At 45.8% G+C, this 20613-nt stretch overlaps 1 protein-coding gene across 1 annotated transcript in view; it reads right to left on the bottom strand.

Annotated features, from left to right (window-relative positions):
- The window catches only part of LOC137525973 (uncharacterized), a 180356-nt gene that overhangs the window by 42150 nt on the left and 117593 nt on the right, over positions 1–20613 (bottom strand). Inside the window, exons 9-10 of the mRNA XM_068247183.1 lie at positions 14327–14406; positions 12483–12535 (exon numbers count right to left, since the gene is read on the bottom strand). Of these exons, the coding sequence (XP_068103284.1) occupies positions 12483–12535; positions 14327–14406 (133 nt within the window). The remainder of the gene's footprint in view (positions 1–12482; positions 12536–14326; positions 14407–20613) is intronic.

The following is a 20613-nucleotide window of genomic DNA, read 5'->3' as shown; positions in this document are numbered from 1 at the left end:
TGTCCCCAAACTTTTTCAGGCCAAAGGGCTGGGTCAACATACTTCAGACTTCTGGGGGGCCGGAACATACATAAAATGATGTTGAAAAACATTACATTGAGCCTAGGTATTGATTTCCCCCAATCTTGCCCAGAGGAGAACTCCCAGCAGCAGCCATTCAGTCATGCGGCGCCCGAAGAACATCTTAGTGCACCAGACAATGAAGCATACCCAGGTGACAACATGCTGTCCAGTTGGACAGCAGTGTCACCTGATGCAGAATTGAAAGCCAGCGAATGACTGCTCACTGGCTTCTACAGTATGTGGATGGGTGGGGCCAGCACTGCTATTCAATATGCGGGCTGCTGACATTTAAAAGTGCAGTGAGCTGCATCTATAAGTAACACATTTTGTGTTTGGAGGGCTAGTGAAAAAGCCTCGGCGTGCTGCATTCGGCCCACGGGCCTTAGTTTGAGGACCACTGATTCCACTGGACACAAAGTGTTACCTTATCATTCATAGAGTTATTGGTGTTTATACTTGTAGGGTGTTTTTTAAACATTTGACCCATGTTATTTCATGTGAGGGTTTTGTTTATTTTTACAGCTTTGGGTTATGCTGAATTAATAAAGACACTTTGGTATGTAAGTGAGATGCTTATTTACGTTCCGCGAAATTGAAATTTCCACTTTTCCAGTTGGAAAATGGAAATCAGAATTCCACGGAAATCCGATTTAACACCATTTGGTAATATTATCCCAATCACAGAACTCGGAAGCATTGGACCAATCAGAGAATGCTGAATTTTTCTGCAAAAATCGGATTACCGCCGTCATTTTAGACCAGTCACAAGATTCTATTTTTCCAATTTTCTAATTGCCGTTTTCTTGTAATTTTATTCATTCGTCACAATGACAAAGACAATACTGCTCGGAAATCGGGAAAAATAGGAAAATGGAAACTGGCATTGGCGGAAATCAGAATTTCATGGAATTGGAAGGAAATGGGCATTATGGGTATACTCTCTTCAGTAATACTACGTTTGGGTTTAGCCTTTGCTTTTCTTCAGTTAACAACGTCACCACAAACTGCTGATTAGATGATCATTGGCGGCCGTATGAATTTCTCACTCTTTGATAAAAACGATCTATTTGTATTTTTTTTTTCTTTGGTTCGTTGGAGACATTGGATCGTATTTCCCATATATATATTTCACTAGCTACTGTAAGTGACGGTGACACAGGCAAATGGTAATTTATAATGCATTGTAATCTGGGACAAATTTTATATATTTTTATGATAGTTGTCCTTTAACAGATTTTACCTTTATCCATCTTCATTCCTTCAAGTTCAGATCCAGCTGCTAATCTTCTGTTTCTCCAGCATAGACCTTTTAGAAACCAACCAGCAGCCAAAGTGGCTATGCAATCAGAACTTGGTACATAATCCACTGCTGAGCGCTGGCATCCAAACTGCAGATTCTGAATCCACCTCTTTAGTTACCATTAGTTTCTGCATTTCATATGAACTCCCTAAACAAAGGCTGAAATGTTTAATAGCTCCTTCTGGTAAGTAACTTATGTGCTGATATAAACATTTTTACTCTGATGTACCAATTATTTTTACAGGGAAGCAACACTTAAAAGAAACCTATAATCTAAATATACAGTGGTGTGAAAAACTATTTGCCCCCTTCCTGATTTCTTATTCTTTTGCATGTTTGTCACACTTAAATGTTTCTGCCCATCAAAAACCATTAACTATTAGTCAAAGATAACCTAAATGAACTTAAAATGCAGTTTTAAATGATGGTTTTTATTATTTAGTGAGAAGAAAAACTCCAAATCTACATGGCCCTGTGTGAAAAAGTGATTGCCCCCCCTTGTTAAAAAATAACTTCAAGGTGGTTTATTACACCTGAGTTCAATTTCTGTAGTCACCCCCAGGCCTGATTACTGCCACACCTGTTTCAATCAAGAAATCACTTAAAGGGAAGGTTCAGGGACTATTTAAAAAAAATAAAAATCCGCATCCACTTACCTGGGGCTTCCTCCAGCCCGTGGCAGGCAGGAGGTGCCCTCGGCGCCGCTCCGCAGGCTGCCGGTGGTCTCCGGTGGCCGACCCGACCTGGCCAGGCCGGCGGCCAGGTCGGGCTCCTTCCGCGTTCCAAAATGCGCCTCACGGCGGCGCGCTGACGTCATCGGACGTCCTCCGGGCTTTACTGCGCAGGCTCAGTAGTTCTGAGCCTGCGCAGTAAAGCCCGGAGGACGTCCGATGACGTCAGCGCGCCGCCGTGAGGCGCATTTTGGAACGCGGAAGGAGCCCGACCTGGCCGCCGGCCTGGCCAGGTCGGGTCGGCCACCGGAGACCACCGGCAGCCTGCGGAGCAGCGCCGAGGGCACCTCCTGCCTGCCACCGGCTGGAGGAAGCCCCAGGTAAGTGGATGCGGATTTTTATTTTTTTTAAACAGTCCCTGAACCTTCCCTTTAAATAGGAGCTATCTGACACAAAGAAGTAGACCAAAAGCACCTCAAAAGCTAGACATCATGCCAAGATCCAAAGAAATTCAGGAACAAATGAGAACAAAAGTACTGTAATTGAAATCTATCAGTCTGGTAAAGGTTATAAAGCCATTTCTAAAGCTTTGGGACTCCAGCAAACCACAGTGAGAGCCATTATCCACAAATGGCAAACACATGGAACAGTGATGAACCTTCCCAGGAGTGGCTGGCCGACCAAAATTACCCCAAGAGCGCAGAGAAAACTCATCTGAGAGGCCACAAAAGACCCCAGGACAACATCTAAAGAACTGCAGGCCCCACTTGCCTCAATTAAGGTCAGTGTTCACGACTCTACCATAAGAAAGAGACTGGGCAAAAATGGCCTGCATGGAAGATATCCAACACGCAAACCACTTTTAAGCAAAAAGAACATTAAGGCTCGTCTCAATTTTGCTAAAAAAACATTTCAATGATTGCCAAGACTTTTGGGAAAATACCTTGTGGACCGACGAGACAAAAGTTGAACTTTTTGGAAGGTGCGTGTCCCGTTACATCTGGCGTAGAAGTAACACAGCATTTCAGCAGAAGAACATCATAACAACAGTAAACTATGGTGGTGGTAGTGTGATGGTCTGGGGTTGGTTTGCTGCTTCAGGACCTGGAAGGCAAGCTGTGATAGATGGAACCATGAATTCTACTGTCTGCCAAAAAATCCTGAAGGAGAATGTCCGGCCATCTGTTCGTCAACTCAAGCTGAAGCGATCTTGGGTGCTGCAGCAGGACAATGACCCAAAACACACCAGCACATTCACCTCTGAATGGCTGAAGAAAAACAAAATGAAGACTTTGGAGTGGCCTAGTCAAAGTCCTGACCTGAATCCTAGTGAGATGTTGTGGCATGACCTTAAAAAGGCGGTTCATGCTAGAAAACCCTCAAATAAAGCTGAATTACAACAATTCTGCAAAGATAAGTGGGCCAAAATTCCCCCAGAGCGCTGTAAAAGACTCGTTGCAAGTTATCGCAAATGCTTGATTGCAGTTATTGCTGCTAAGGGTGGCCCAACCAGTTATTAGGTTCAGGGGGCAATTTCTTTTTCACACAGGGCCATGTAGGTTTAGAGTTTTTTTTCTCACTAAATAATAAAAACCATCATTTAAAACTGCATTTTGTGTTCAATTATGTTATCTTTCACTAATAGTTAACGGTTTTTGATGAGCAGAAACATTTAAGTGTGACAAACATGCAAAAGAATAAGAAATCAGGAAGGGGGCAAATAGTTTTTCACACCACTGTATATAAAATCGTATGTGTGAATGTGTGTGCCACGATCACTCGAAAACACCTTGACCGATTTGAATGAAACTTGGTATGCAGATCCCTTACTACCTGGGATGATATGTTCTGGGGGTCCCGCACCCCCCCCCCCCTGCACACCTGGGCGGAGCTACAAGCAGCTTATCAGATTTCACCCATTCATGTCAATGGAAAAAATGTAAAAGGTTGCCATTCTCACAGTAATCCAGCCAAAGTCCCCTCTCTTAGGACAGTTGGTCACTTGGTGACGGAGGTTACAAATCCAGGAAAAGTGGGCGGAGCATAAAACAGTCAACCAAATTTCAGCCATTCATTTTCAATGGGAAAATGTAAACTGCAGCCATTCTTAGACGGTTAATCGCAGGGTTTTAAAAAACTTGCCACGCTTGGCCACTGGGTGACGGCGTTTAATATTCAGGAAAGTGGGTGGAGCCTACAACAGCCAAATCAAAATCCACCTATTGATTTTCAAGGGGAATATTGAAACTGCTGCCAGTCTTACACTGTTTATGGCAGAGGCTTCAAACTTGCTACAGTCGGTCATTGGGTGACTGGGGTCCCAATTCTCTAAAGGGGCAGGGCCACAAACAGCCAATCAGATTTCCTTGGTGGGTAAACTGCTTCCTTTCACAAATTTTTGACGCCAGGAACCTGAAGCTCACAAAATTGGTCATTGAGTGACTCTGTGTCAAGGTTATGAAAAGTGGGTGGAGCCAAAAACACAGTTTACTGTGAACATGTAAACTGCAGCCATTCTTACACTGGCAATGGCAGGGTTCTCAAACGTTGCAGTTGGTCACTGGCTGACTGGGATTAATATTCAGGAAAATAGGTGGAGCCGACAACAGCCAATCAAAAGTCACCTGTTGATTTTCAAGGGGAATATTTAATTTGCTGCCATTCTTACACTGTTAATGGCAGAGGTCTCAAACCTGTTACAGTTGGTCACTGGGTGACTGGGGTTCAAAATCAGAAAGGGGTGGAGCCACAAACAGCCAATCACATTTGTGTAATTTCAATGGGAATACAGAAGTTATTAATACCAAGGACCCCAAAGCTCATAAACTTGGTAATTGAGTAACTGTATGTCAAGGTTATAAAAACTGGGCGGTGCCAATAACTACATTTTTTACATGGAAAACTATAAACTGCAACCATTCTTTTACTGTTAATGGCAGGGTTCCCAAACTTGACAAAGTTGGCCACTGGGTGACTGGGATTAACCACATAACGACCGCCCCCAGCCGATGGGCGGCGGCAAAGTCTGGGCCCAAACGACCGCAATACGCCCATCGGCGGGGGCGGCTGCGGGAGTGGCTATGCGGCGATCGCGTCATTCGTGACGCGATCAGCCGCCGGGGACTGGCTCCGCCCCCCGTTCGCCGTAACCCGCCGGCCGTTCGGAAGCGCCGGCGGGTTACTGGCATCCGGATCGCCGCTGCAACAGTGTATAATAGGCTTTGTAATGTATACAAAGCCTATTATACTGGCTGCCTCCTGCCCTGGTGGTCCCAGTGTCCGAGGGACCACCAGGGCAGGCTGCAGCCACCCTAGTCTGCACCCAAGCACACTGATTTCCCCCCCCCCTGCCCCCTGATCGCCCACAGCACCCCTCAGACCCCCCCCTGCCCACCCCCCAGACCACTGTTTGCACCCAGTCACCCTCCTAATCACCCATCAATCACTCCCTGTCACTATCTGTCAACGCTATTTTTTTTTTAAGTCCCTAATCTGCCCCCTACTCCCTCCTGATCACCCCCCCACCCCTCAGATTCTCCCCAGACCCCCCCCAGACCCCCCCCCCCCCGTGTACTGTATGCATCTATCCCCCCTGATCACCTGTCAATCACCTGTCAATCACCTGTCAATCACCTGTCAATCACCCGTCAATCACCCCCTGTCACTGCCACCCATCAATCAGCCCCTGATCTGCCCCTTGCGGGCAATCTGATCACCCCCCCACACCAATAGATCGCCCGCAGATCCGACATCAGATCACCTCCCAAATCCATTGTTTACATCTATTCTCTCCTCTAAACACCCACTAATTACCCATCAATCACCCCCTATCACCACCTGTCACTGTTACCCATCAGATTAGACCCTAATCTGCCCCTTGCGGGCACCCAATCACCTGCCCACACGCTCAGATTGCCCTCAGACCCCCCCCTTATCAATTCGCCCGTGCAATATTTACATCTGTTCTCCCCTGTAATAACCCACTGATTACCTGTCAATCACCCATCAATCACCCCCTGTCACTGCCACCCATCAATCACCCCCTGTCACTGCCACCCATCAATCAGCCCCTAACCTGCCCCTTGCGGGCAATCTGATCACCCACCCACACCAATAGATCGCCCGCAGATCCGACATCAGATCACCTCCCAAATCCATTGTTTACATCTATTCTCTCCTCTAAACACCCACTAATTACCCATCAATCACCCCCTATCACCACCTGTCACTGTTACCCATCAGATTAGACCCTAATCTGCCCCTTGCGGGCACCCAATCACCTGCCCACACGCTCAGATTGCCCTCAGACCCCCCCCTTATCAATTCGCCCGTGCAATATTTACATCTGTTCTCCCCTGTAATAACCCACTGATTACCTGTCAATCACCCATCAATCACCCCCTGTCACTGCCACCCATCAATCACCCCCTGTCACTGCCACCCATCAATCAGCCCCTAACCTGCCCCTTGCGGGCAATCTGATCACCCACCCACACCAATAGATCGCCCGCAGATCCGACATCAGATCACCTCCCAAATCCATTGTTTACATCTATTCTCTCCTCTAAACACCCACTAATTACCCATCAATCACCCCCTATCACCACCTGTCACTGTTACCCATCAGATTAGACCCTAATCTGCCCCTTGCGGGCACCCAATCACCCGCCCACACCTCAGAACGCCCTCAGACCCCAGCCCTGATCACCTCGCCAGTGCATTGCTTGCATCTATTTCCCCCCTCTAATCACACCTTGAGACACCCATCAATCACCTCCTGTCACCCCCTAGCACACCTACCCATCAGATCAGGCCCTAATTTGCCCCGTGTGGGCTCCTGATCACTCGGCCAAACCCTCAGATCCCCCTCAGACCCCCTTCCGATCACCTCCCCAGTGCATTGATTGCATCTATTTTCCCCTCTAACCGCCCCCTGAGACACCCATCAATCACCTCCTGTCACCCCCCTAGCACTCCTATCCATCAGATCAGGCCCAATACATCCTGTCATCTAAGAGGCCACCCTGCTTATGACCGATTCCACAAAATTTGCCCCCTCATAGACCACCTGTCATCAAAATTTGCAGATGCTTATACCCCTGAACAGTCATTTTGAGAAATTTGGTTTCCAGACTACTCACAGTTTTGGGCCCGTAAAATGCCAGGGCAGTATAGGAACCCCACAAGTGACCCCATTTTAGAAAGAAGACACCCCAAGGTATTCTGTTAGGTGTATGATGAGTTCATAGAATATTTTATTTTTTGTCAAAAGTTAGCGGAAATTGGATTGTTATTGTTTTTTTCACAAAGTGTCATTTTTCACTAACTTGTGAGAAAAAATAAAATCTTCTATGAACTCACCATACCCCTAACGGAATACCTTGGGGTGTCTTCTTTCTAAAATGGGGTCACTTGTGGGGTTCCTATACTGCCCTGGCATTTTAGGGGCCCTAAACCGTGAGGAGTAGTCTAGAAAACAAATGCCTCAAAATGACCTGTGAATAGGACGTTGGGCCCCTTAGCGCACCTAGGCTGCAAAAAAGTGTCACACATGTGGTATCGCCATACTCAGGAGAAGTAGTATAATGTGTTTTGTGGTGTATTTTTACACATACCCATGCTGGGTGGGAGAAATCTCTCTGTAAATGGACAATTGTGTGTAAAAAAAATCAAAAATGTGTCATTTACAGAGATATTTCTCCCACCCAGCATGGTTATATGTAAAAATACACCACAAAACACATTATACTACTTCTTCTGAGTACGGCGATACCACATGTGTGACACTTTTTTGCAGCCTAACTGTGCTAAGGGGCCCAAAGTCCAATGAGTACCTTTAGGATTTCACAGGTCATTTTGAGACATTTGGGTTCAAGACTACACCTCACGGTTTAGGGCCCCTAAAATGCCAGGGCAGTATAGGAACCCCACAAGTGACCCCATTTTAGAAAGAAGACACCCCAAGGTATTCTTTTAGGTGTATGATGAGTTCATAGAAGATTTTATTTTTTGTCACAAGTTAGCGGAAATTGATATGTATTGTTTTTTTTTTCACAAAGTGTCATTTTCCGCTAACTTGTGACAAAAAAAAAATCTTCTATGAACTCACCATACTCCTAACAGAATACCTTGGGGTGTCTTCTTTCTAAAATGGGGTCACTTGTGGGGTTCCTATACTGCCCTGGCATTTTAGGGGCCCTAAACCGTGAGGAGTAGTCTAGAATCCAAATGCCTCAAAATGACCTGTGAATAGGACGTTAGGCCCCTTAGCGCACCTAGGTTGCAAAAAAGTGTCACACATGTGGTATCGCCGTACTCAGAAGAAGTAGTATAATGTGTTTTGGGGTGTATTTTTATACATACCCATGCTGGGTGGGAGAAATCTCTCTGTAAATGGACAATTGTGTGTAAAAAAAATCAAATAATTGTCATTTACAGAGATATTTCTCCCACCCAGCATGGGTATGTGTAAAAATACACCCCAAAACACATTATACTACTTCTCCTGAGTACGGCGGTACCACATGTGTGGCACTTTTTTGCACCCTAAGTGCGCTAAGGGGCCCAAAGTCCAATGAGTACCTTTAGGATTTCACAGGTCATTTTGCCACATTTGGTTTCAAGACTACTCCTCACGGTTTAGGGCCCCTAAAATGCCAGGGCAGTATAGGAACCCCACAAATGACTCCATTTTAGAAAGAAGACACCCCAAGGTATTCCGTTAGGAGAATGGCGAGTTCATAGAAGATTTTATTTTTTGTCACAAGTTAGCGGAAAATGACACTTTGTGAAAAAAAACAATTACAATCAATTTCCGCTAACTTGTGACAAAAAAAAAAAATCTTCTATGAACTCACCATACATCTAACGGAATACCTTGGGGTGTCTTCTTTCTAAAATGGGGTAATTTGTGGGGTTCCTATACTGTCCTGGCATTTTAGGGGCCCTAAACCGTGAGGAGTAGTCTTGAAACGAAATTTCTCAAAATGACCTGTGAAATCCTAAAGGTACTCATTGGACTTTGGGCCCCTTAGCGCAGTTAGGGTGCAAAAAAGTGCCACACATGTGGTATCGCCGTACTCAGGAGAAGTAGTATAATGTGTTTTGGGGTGTATTTTTCCACATACCCATGCTGAGTGGGAGAAATATCTCTATAAATAGACAATTGTGTGTAAAAAAAATAAAAAAATTGTCATTTACGGAGATATTTCTCCCACCCAGCATGTGTATGTGTAAAAATACACCCCAAAACACATTATACTACTTTTCCTGAGTACGGCAATACCACATGTGTGGCACTTTTTTGCGGCCTAACTGCGCTAAGGGGCCCAAAGTCCAATGAGCATCTTTAGGCTTTACAGGGGTGCTTACAATTAGGCACCCCCCAAATGCCAGGACAGTAAACACACCCCACAAATGACCCCATTCTGGAAAGTAGACACTTCAAGGTATTCAGAGAGGAGCATAGTGAGTCCGTGGCAGATTTCATTTTTTTTTGTCGCAAGTTAGAAGAAATGGAAACTTTTTTTTTTTTTTTTTTTTGTCACAAACTGTCATTTTCCGCTAACTTGTGACAAAAAATAAAATCTTCTATGAACTCACCATGCCTCTCACTGAATACTTTGGGATGTCTTCTTTCCAAAATGGGGTCATTTGGGGGGTATTTGTACTATCCTGGAATTTTAGCCCCTCATGAAACATGACAGGTGCGCAGAAAAGTCAGAGATGCTTGAAAATGGGAAAATTCACTTTTGGCACCATAGTTTGTAAACGCTATAACTTTTACCCAATCCAATAAATATACACTGAATGTTTTTTTTTTTATCAAAGACATGTAGCAGAATAACTTTCGCGCTCAAATGTATAGGAAATTTTACTTTATTTGAAAAATGTCAGCACAGAAAGTTAAAAAAGTCATTTTTTTGACAAAATTCATGTCTTTTTTGATGAATATAATAAAAAGTAAAACTCGCAGCAGCAATCAAATAGCATCAAAAGAAAGCTGTATTAGTGACAAGAAAAGGAGGTAAAATTCATTTAGGTGGTAGGTTGTATGACCGAGCAATAAACCGTGAAAGCTGCAGTGGTCTGAATGGAGAAAAAGGCTCTGGTCCTTAAGGGGCGAAAAGACTGTGGTCCCGAAGTGGTTAATATTCAGAAAGTGGGTGGAGCCTACAACAGCCAATCAAAATTCATCTATTGATGTTTCAAGAGGAATATGTACATTGCTACCATTCTTACAATGTTAATAGCAGAGGCCTCAAACCTGATACAGTCAGTCATTGGGTGACTGGGGTCAATATTCACCAAAGGGGGTGGATCCACAAATAGTCGATCAGATTTGTTAAATTGATTTCAGCCATTCTATTATTGGTAGGGTTTTCAAACTTGACAGTTGGTCACTGGATGACTAAGACTGATATTCAGGAAAGTAGGTGGAGCCTACAACAGCCAATCAAAATTCACCTATTGATTTTCAAGGGGAATATTTACATTGCTGCCTTTCTTACACTCTTAATGGCAGCTGCTTCAAATCTGGTAAAGTCAGTCACTGGGAGACGGGTTTAAATTCTGAAAAGGGGGGCTACAAACAGCCAATCAGTTTTGTTTGATTTCAATGGAAAATACAACTTATTGATGCCAAGGACCCTAAAGCTAATAAATTTGGTCATTGAGTGACTGTATGTCAAGGTTAGAAACAGTGGACGGAGCCAAAAACAACTAACTTTTTACATGGGAAAATATAAACTACCTCCATTCTTACACTGTTAATGGCAGGGTTCTCAAACTTGACACAGTTGGTCACTGGGTGACTGTGATTAATATTCAGAAAAGTAGGTGGAGCCTACAACAGCCAATCAAAATTCACCTATTGATTTTCAAGGGGAATATTGAAACTGCTGCCATTCTTACACTGTTAATGGCACAGGCCTCAGACCTTCTACAGTCATTATGTCATTAAGTGACCGGGGTACAAATTCACTAAAGAGGCGGAGCCACAAACAGCCAATCAGATTTCTTTGCTGGATAAACTGCTTCCATTCACACAATTTTGATGCCAGGAACCCGAAAACTCAAACTTGGTCATTGAGTAACTGTGTGTTTCATCTGCGGCCATCTGCGTTTCATAATGTGAACGTAGCCTTAATGGCAGAGTTCTCAAATTTTGCACTGTTGGTTATTGGGTGACTGGGATTAATATTCAGAACAGTGGGTGGAGCCAAAAATAGCCAATAACAATTCACCTGTTAATTTTCAAGGGGAATATTAAAATTGCTGTCATTCTTGCACTGTTAATGGCACAAGCCTCAAACCTGGTACAATTGATCATTGGGTCACTGGGGTTCAAATTCAGAAAAGGGGGTGGAGCCACAAACAGCCAATCAGATTTGTTTCATTTCACTGGGAAAATGCAAATTGATGCCAAGGACCCCAAAGCTCACAAACTTGGTCACTGAGTGACTGTGTGTCCAGGTTACAGAAAGTGGGCAGAGCCAAAAACAATTTTCACTGGGAAAATATAAACTGCAGGCCTTCTTGCACTGTTAATGGCAGGGTTGTCAAACTTTGCCCAGATGGCCACTGGGTGACTGAGATTAATATTTATGGGTGTGGGTGGAGCCTATAATAGCCAATCAAAATTCACCTGTTGATTTTCAAGGGGAATATTTAAATTGCTGCCATTTTTACACTCTTAATAGCAGATGCCTCAAACCTGCTACAGTTGGTCATTAGGTGACTGGGGTTCTGGAGTGCTGGAGAGGGGGGGAGTCACAAACCACTAATCTGATTTGTTTAATTTCTATGGGAACATACAAAATATTGATGCCATAGACCCCAAAGCTCAAAAACTTGGTCATTGAGTGTTTGTGTGTTATGGTTAGAAAAAGTGGGCGGAACCAACACCAGCCAAATACATACCCAGGCAATGCCGGGTCATCAGCTAGTTAGGAATAAGAAACAAATCTTACCTGGGGCGTCTACCGGTCATGTGCCGGTACGCAAAGATCCTCTGGTCCCCCGCCACGGCTCACTTTCCTTACCGCTGTCTTACAAGTCACTGGCCAATGCGTCTGCATGACCCTGTCCGCACGCATTCTCGCTCCCGCTCAGGTCGAGGCACAGTATGAAAAAACCTTGTATTGCACCTGCGCAGGATGTTCCCTGTAACATGAGCAGGAGCGAGAATGCTTGCGGCCAGGGCCATGCAGGCGCAATAGCCGGTGACTTGTAAGACAGCTGTAAGGAAAGTGAGCTGTGGCAGGGGACCGGAGGATCATGTTGTCCCGATATGGGCACTGGACGTTTTTTTTTTCTCTTTACCGGTTTCCTTTAATGATTAGACCTAATTCTCCATCCAGCCCACCTAAGTGTGGCTGCTTGTTGAAGAAATAGATGTTCATGTGTATTCATAACTAGAAATTTAACTTTATAATGCAATGTCTTACCTGTACCAGTTTCCATCAATAAGGGGCTTAAGGACAACACCAAAGTCCTGGTGCTGAAGAAAAACACACAGAGAGTAAAAGGATTAAATGGACAGGCAAATCATGCAGCAAATAAACAGAGACAAAGATAGAGAGAAAGTTAGAGAGAGAGAGAGAGAGAGAGAGAGAGAGAGAGGAGATAGAGAGAGACGGTGTTGGGGTGAGAACAGAGTGCTAGATAGAGAAAAAGAGAGAGAGAGAGAGAGAGAGAGAGAGAGAGAGAGAGAGAGAGAGAGAGAGGAAGAGGAAGCGAAAGGGAGACAGAGTGCTAGAGAGAGAGTGAGGGAGAGAGAGATAGAGAGTGGGTGTGTGAGAGAGAGAGGGAGAGAGAGATAGTCTTGCCTAAGGACTAGTTAACACTGGTCAAATTTTTGGTGCTTTGCTGATCGCCAGCAATCAGCAAAGCACTGTTGCTAAAGTATCCCTATGAATACATTCACACTGCAGCATTTGCGTTTTGGGGTCGATTGCGCTGTGATTCTCATTATATTGAACGGGAATCACAAGCGCAAATCCCGAGATTTCACCCCCCAAATCGAGATCGCAGACATGATCATCGAGAAGTGCCTTTGACTTTTCCTTATATTTTCATTTGTTCCCATAAATCAGACAGATTCCAGGCTGAGCTAATCAGTCTTTTATTTCCTATCCAATCACATGCCTCAGGGAGAACAGCAAATCCTGAATCCTCGTGTGGATTCCTTTGCTCACCTGATCACTTGACGCAGAAAGGAAGGAAAACAGATCTCAATAGCAAAAAATAATGCTACATATCGATACTGACATGGATTTCATGGATTGGATAATGTGTTATGAATAAAAGGATGCCACATTAATTGATGGGAATGAAAATGATTAACCTACAGAGGGCTGAATTCAAAGACAACCGGATGGGATATTTAAAAAGAAAGAAACAAATAAACAAAAACACTTACAGTATAGGTACCCAGGTATAGGTTAGCCAGCTATAGGTGACCATGCCCCCAGTATAGGTAGCATCACATAGGTGCCCCCAGTATAGGTAGCATCGCATAGGTGCCCCCAGTATAGGTAGCCAGGCATAGATTCCCCCAGTATAGGTAGTCACATATAGGTGCCCCAGTATAGGTGGTCAGGAATAGGTGCCCCCCAGTATAGATTAGCCAGCTATAGGTGCCCCCAACATAGGTTAGTCAGGTATAGGTGCTCCCCATGTAGGTTAGCCAGCTATAGGTGCCCCCAGTATAGGTTAGCCAGCTATAGGTGCCCCCAATATAGGTTAGCCAGCTATAGGTGCCCCCAGCATAGGTTAGTCAGGTATAGGTGCTCCCCATGTAGGTTAGCCAGCTATAGGTGCCCCCAGTATAGGTTAGCCAGCTATAGGTGCCCCCAGCATAGGTTAGTCAGGTATAGATGCTCCCCATGTAGGTTAGCCAGCTATACTGTAGGTGCCCCCAGTATAGATTAGCCAGCTGTAGGTGCCCCCAGCATAGGTTAGTCAGGTGTAGGAACTCTCCGTGTAGGTAGCCTGGAGGGGGGGGGGGAGCAGCAGGCATACATCAGTGGGCAGGGGGCCCAATCCCCCCCCCCCTTCCTTTGTGTGATGTGTGAATTGTGTGATGCCTGTATGAATAGTAGTAATCAAAATAATATTCTTACACATATCAAACAATTGTTATGTACAGGATTCAAGAGATTCAAAAGATTTCAGAGATTCAAGAGATTTGAGAATCTTTTTTAGTTTCGGATTGAGGAAATTTGGGATTCGCCTCATCTCTAGAAAAGACATATATAGAAAGGATGAGAAAAAAAATATGTCATGTTACCTTTCCACATAAATGGCAATCCATAGAAGGAGGCCGGAGTTCAGCTTTATAATTAGATACAACTCTGTAGGTTCTTGATACTAATAAATTATGAAGAAAAATAGAACACAGTAATTAGTGGTTAGGAGATACAGGAGAGTGGAAATAAAGTATACAGAAAACGTAATGGCTTCTAACAAGACCTTTGTCCAAACGACTGATGCATCCTATCTTCTTTAGTGGCCTCTGATAAAGTATAAGCCTCCACCAGCCCAATAACTGCCACATCCCCTTTGTAGCCTCTCATAAAACATAGGCCTCCACTACCCTGTCCTCCCCCACTTCCCCTTTATAGCCTCTCATAAAACATAGGCCTCCACTACCCTGTCCTCCCCCACTTCCCCTTTGTAGCCTCTCATAAAACATAGGCCTCCACTACCCTGTCCTCCCCCACTTCCCCTTTGTAGCCTCTCATAAAACATAGGCCTCCACTACCCTGTCCTCCCCCACTTCCCCTTTGTAGCCTCTCATAAAACATAGGCCTCCACTGCCCTGTCCTCTCCCACTTCCCCTTTGTAGCCTTTCATAAAACATAGGCCTCCACTACCCTGTCATCTCCCACTTCTCCTTTGTAGCCTCTCATAAAACATATGCCTCCACTACCCTGTCCTCCCCCACTTCCCCTTTGTAGCCTCTCATAAAACATAGGCCTCCACTACCCTGTCCTCCACCACTTCCCCTTTGTAGCCTCTCATAAAACATAGGCCTCCACTACCCTGTCCTCTCCCACTTCCCCTTTGTAGCCTCTCATAAAACATAGGCCTCCACTACCCTGTCCTCCCCCACTTCCCCTTTGTAGCCTCTCATAAAACATAGGCCTCCACTACCCTGTCCTCTCCCACTTCCCCTTTGTAGCCTCTCATAAAACATAGGCCTCCACTGCTCTGTCCTCTCCCACTTCCCCTTTGTAGCCTCTCATAAAACATAGGCCTCCACTACCCTGTCCTCCCCCACTTCCCCTTTGTAGCCTCTCATAAAACATAGGCCTCCACTACCCTGTCCTCCCCCACTTCCCCTTTGTAGCCTCTCATAAAACATATGCCTCCACTGCCCTGTCCTCTCCCACTTCCCCTTTGTAGCCTTTCATAAAACATAGGCCTCCACTACCCTGTCATCTCCCACTTCTCCTTTGTAGCCTCTCATAAAACATATGCCTCCACTGCCCTGTCCTCTCCCACTTCCCCTTTGTAGCCTTTCATAAAACATAGGCCTCCACTACCCTGTCCTCCCCCACTTCCCCTTTGTAGCCTCTCATAAAACATAGGCCTCCACTACCCTGTCCTCCCCCACTTCCCCTTTGTAGCCTCTCATAAAACATAGGCCTCCACTACCCTGTCCTCCCCCACTTCCCCTTTGTAGCCTCTCATAAAACATAGGCCTCCACTGCCCTGTCCTCCCCCACTTCACCTTTGTAGCCTCTCATAAAACATAGGCCTCCACTACCCTGTCCTCCCCCACTTCCCCTTTGTAGCCTCTCATAAAACATAGGCCTCCACTACCCTGTCCTCCCCCCACTTCTCCTTTGTAGCCTCTCATAAAACATAGGCCTCCACTACCCTGTCCTCCCCCACTTCCCCTTTGTAGCCTCTCATAAAACATAGGCCTCCACTACCCTGTCCTCTCCCACTTCCCCTTTGTAGCCTCTCATAAAACATAGGCCTCCACTACCCTGTCCTCCCCCACTTCCCCTTTGTAGCCTCTCATAAAACATAGGCCTCCACTACCCTGTCCTCCACCACTTCCCCTTTGTAGCCTCTCATAAAACATAGGCCTCCACTACCCTGTCCTCCCCCACTTCCCCTTTGTAGCCTCTCATAAAACATAGGCCTCCACTACCCTGTCCTCTCCCACTTCCCCTTTGTTGCCTCTCATAAAACATAGGCCTCCACTACCCTGTCCTCCCCCACTTCCCCTTTGTAGCCTCTCATAAAACATAGGCCTCCACTACCCTGTCCTCCCCCACTTCCCCTTTGTAGCCTCTCATAAAACATAGGCCTCCACTGCCCTGTCCTCTCCCACTTCCCCTTTCTAGCCTCTCATAAAACATAGTCCTCCACTACCCTGTCCTCCCCCACTTCCCCTTTGTAGCCTCTCATAAAACATAGGCCTCCACTACCCTGTCCTCCCCCACTTCTCCTTTGTAGCCTCTCATAAAACATAGGCCTCCACTACCCTGTCCTCCCCCACTTCCCCTTTGTAGCCTCTCATAAAACATAGGCCTCCACTGCCCTGTCCTCCCCCACTTCCCCTGTGTAGCCTCTCATAAAACATATGCCTCCACTACCCTGTCCTTCCCCACTTCCCCTTTGTAGCCTCTCATAAAACATAGGCCTCCACTACCCTGTTCTCTCCCACTTCCCCTTTGTAGCCTCTCATAAAACATAGGCCTCCACTGCCCTGTCCTCTCCCACTTCCCCTTTGTAGCCTCTCATAAAACATAGGCCTCCACTGCTCTGTCCTCTCCCACTTTCCCTTTGTAGCCTTTTATAAAACATAGGCCTCCACTACCCTGTCCTCCCCCACTTCCCCTTTGTAGCCTCTCATAAAACATAGGCCTCCACTACCCTGTCCTCCCCCACTTCCCCTTTATAGCCTCTCATAAAACATAGGCCTCCACTACCCTGTCCTCCCCCACTTCCCCTTTGTAGCCTCTCATAAAACATAGGCCTCCACTGCCCTGTCCTCCCCCACTTCACCTTTGTAGCCTCTCATAAAACATAGGCCTCCACTACCCTGTCCTCCCCCACTTCCCCTTTGTAGCCTCTCATAAAACATAGGCCTCCACTACCCTGTCCTCCCCCCACTTCCCCTTTGTAGCCTCTCATAAAACATAGGCCTCCACTACCCTGTCCTCCCCCACTTCCCCTTTGTAGCCTCTCATAAAACATAGGCCTCCACTACCCTGTCCTCTCCCACTTCCCCTTTGTAGCCTCTCATAAAACATAGGCCTCCACTACCCTGTCCTTCCCCACTTCCCCTTTGTAGCCTCTCATAAAACATAGGCCTTCACTACCCTGTCCTCTCCCACTTCCCCTTTGTAGCCTCTCATAAAACATAGGCCTCCACTACCCTGTCCTCCCCCACTTCCCCTTTGTAGCCTCTCATAAAACATAGGCCTCCACTACCCTGTCCTCCACCACTTCCCCTTTGTAGCCTCTCATAAAACATAGGCCTCCACTACCCTGTCCTCCCCCACTTCCCCTTTGTAGCCTCTCATAAAACATAGGCCTCCACTACCCTGTCCTCTCCCACTTCCCCTTTGTTGCCTCTCATAAAACATAGGCCTCCACTACCCTGTCCTCCCCCACTTCCCCTTTGTAGCCTCTCATAAAACATAGGCCTCCACTACCCTGTCCTCCCCCACTTCCCCTTTGTAGCCTCTCATAAAACATAGGCCTCCACTGCCCTGTCCTCTCCCACTTCCCCTTTCTAGCCTCTCATAAAACATAGTCCTCCACTACCCTGTCCTCCCCCACTTCCCCTTTGTAGCCTCTCATAAAACATAGGCCTCCACTACCCTGTCCTCCCCCACTTCCCCTTTGTAGCCTCTCATAAAACATAGGCCTCCACTACCCTGTCCTCCCCCACTTCCCCTTTGTAGCCTCTCATAAAACATAGGCCTCCACTACCCTGTCCTCCCCCACTTCTCCTTTGTAGCCTCTCATAAAACATAGGCCTCCACTACCCTGTCCTCCCCCACTTCCCCTTTGTAGCCTCTCATAAAACATAGGCCTCCACTGCCCTGTCCTCCCCCACTTCCCCTTTGTAGCCTCTCATAAAACATAGGCCTCCACTACCCTGTCCTTCCCCACTTCCCCTTTGTAGCCTCTCATAAAACATAGGCCTCCACTACCCTGTCCTCTCCCACTTCCCCTTTGTAGCCTCTCATAAAACATAGGCCTCCACTGCCCTGTCCTCCCCCACTTCCCCTTTGTAGCCTCTCATAAAACATATGCCTCCTCTGCCCTGTCCTCTCCCACTTCCCCTTTGTAGCCTCTCATAAAACATAGGCCTCCACTACCCTGTCCTCTCCCACTTCCCCTTTGTAGCCTCTCATAAAACATATGCCTCCACTGCCCTGTCCTCTCCCACTTCCCCTTTGTAGCCTCTCATAAAACATATGCCTCCACTACCCTGTCCTTCCCCACTTCCCCTTTGTAGCCTCTCATAAAACATAGGCCTCCACTACCCTGTCCTCTCCCACTTCCCCTTTGTAGCCTCTCATAAAACATAGGCCTCCACTGCCCTGTCCTCCCCCACTTCCCCTTTGTAGCCTCTCATAAAACATATGCCTCCTCTGCCCTGTCCTCCCCCACTTCCTCTTTGTAGCCTCTCATAAAACATAGGCCTCCACTGCCCTGTCCTCTCCCACTTCCCCTTTGTAGCCGCTCATAAAACATATGCCTCCACTACCCTGTCCTCCCCCCACTTTCCCTTTGTAGCCTCTCATAAAACATATGCCTCCACTGCCCTGTCCTCCCCCACTTCCCCTTTGTAGCCTCTCATAAAACATATATAGTTACATAGTTACATAGTTATTTTAGTTGAAAAAAGACATACGTCCATCGAGTTCAACCAGTATAAAGTACAACACCAGCCTGCTCCCTCACATATCCCTGTTGATCCAGAGGAAGGCGAAAAAACCCTTACAAGGCATGGTCCAATTAGCCCCTAAAGAGAAAAATTCCTTCCCGACTCCAGATGGCAATCAGATAAAATCCCTGGATCAACATCATTAGGCATTACCTAGTAATTGTAGCCATGGATGTCTTTCAACGCAAGGAAAGCATCTAAGCCCCCTTTAAATGCAGGTATAGAGTTTGCCATAACGACTTCCTGTGGCAATGCATTCCACATCTTAATCACTCTTACTGTAAAGAACCATTTCCTAAATAAATGCTTAAAACGTTTTTCCTCCATGCGCAGATCATGTCCTCTAGTCCTTTGAGAAGGCCTAGGGACAAAAAGCTCATCCGCCAAGGTATTATATTGCCCTCTGATGTATTTATACATGTTAATTAGATGCCCTCTAAGGCGTCTTTTCTCTAGACTAAATAAACCCAGTTTATCTAACCTTTCTCGATAAGTGAGACCTTCCATCCCACGCATCAATTTTGTTGCTCGTCTCTGCACCTGCTCTAAAACTGCAATATCTTTTTTGTAATGTGGTGCCCAGAACTGAATTCCATATTCCAGATGTGGCCTTACTAGAGAGTTAAACAGGGGCAATATTATGCTAGCATCTCGAGTTTTTATTTCCCTTTTAATGCATCCCAAAATTTTGTTAGCTTTAGCTGCAGCTGCTTGGCATTGAGTACGATTATTTAACTTGTTGTCAATGAGTACTCCTAAGTCCTTCTCCAAGTTTGATGTCCCCAACTGTATCCCATTTATTTTGTATGGTGCTAGACCATTAGTACGTCCAAAATGCATGACCTTACATTTGTCAACATTGAATTTCATCTGCCATGTATGTGCCCATATAGCCATCCTATCCAGATCCTGTTGCAATATGACACTATCTTCCTGAGAGTTGATGATTCTGCACAATTTTGTATCATCTGCAAAAATAGCAACATTGCTCACTACTGCATCTACTAGGTCATTAATAAATAAATTGAAGAGCACTGGACCCAGAACAGACCCCTGTGGGACCCCACTGCTAACAGTCTCCCATTTTGAGTACGATCCATTGACCACAACTCTTTGTTTTCTGTCCATTAGCCAGTTCCCTATCCATGAACACAGACTCTTCCCCAGTCCTTGCATCCTCAACTTTTGCACCAGACTTTTGTGGGTAACAGTGTCGAAGGCCTTTGCAAAGTCCAAGTATATCACATCTACAGCATTCCCAATATCCATATTAGCATTCACTACCTCATAAAAGCTGAGCATGTTAGTCAAACAGGACCTGTCTTTAGTAAACCCATGTTGATGCTGAGAAATAAGATTATTTTCTACTATGAAGTCATGTATAGTATCTCTTAGTAACCCCTCAAATAGTTTGCATACAACTGATGTTAAACTTACAGGTCTATAATTTCCTGGATCAGATTTTTTGCCCTTCTTAAATAATGGGAAAACGTGGGCTGTACGCCAATCCACTGGGACTGCCAGTTGCAAGAGAGTCACAAAAGATAAGATAAAGGGGTTTATCTATAACTGAACTTAATTCCCTTAGGACCCGAGGATGCATGCCATCCGGGCCAGGTGCCTTGTCTATTTTTAATTTATTTAGTCTTGCCTTC

This window comes from Hyperolius riggenbachi, chromosome 7 (assembly GCF_040937935.1).
Source record: "Hyperolius riggenbachi isolate aHypRig1 chromosome 7, aHypRig1.pri, whole genome shotgun sequence".
Classification (NCBI taxonomy): domain Eukaryota; kingdom Metazoa; phylum Chordata; class Amphibia; order Anura; family Hyperoliidae; genus Hyperolius; species Hyperolius riggenbachi.
The sequence above is the reverse complement of the archived record's forward strand: the minus strand, read 5'-3'. Positions and strand labels throughout refer to the sequence as shown.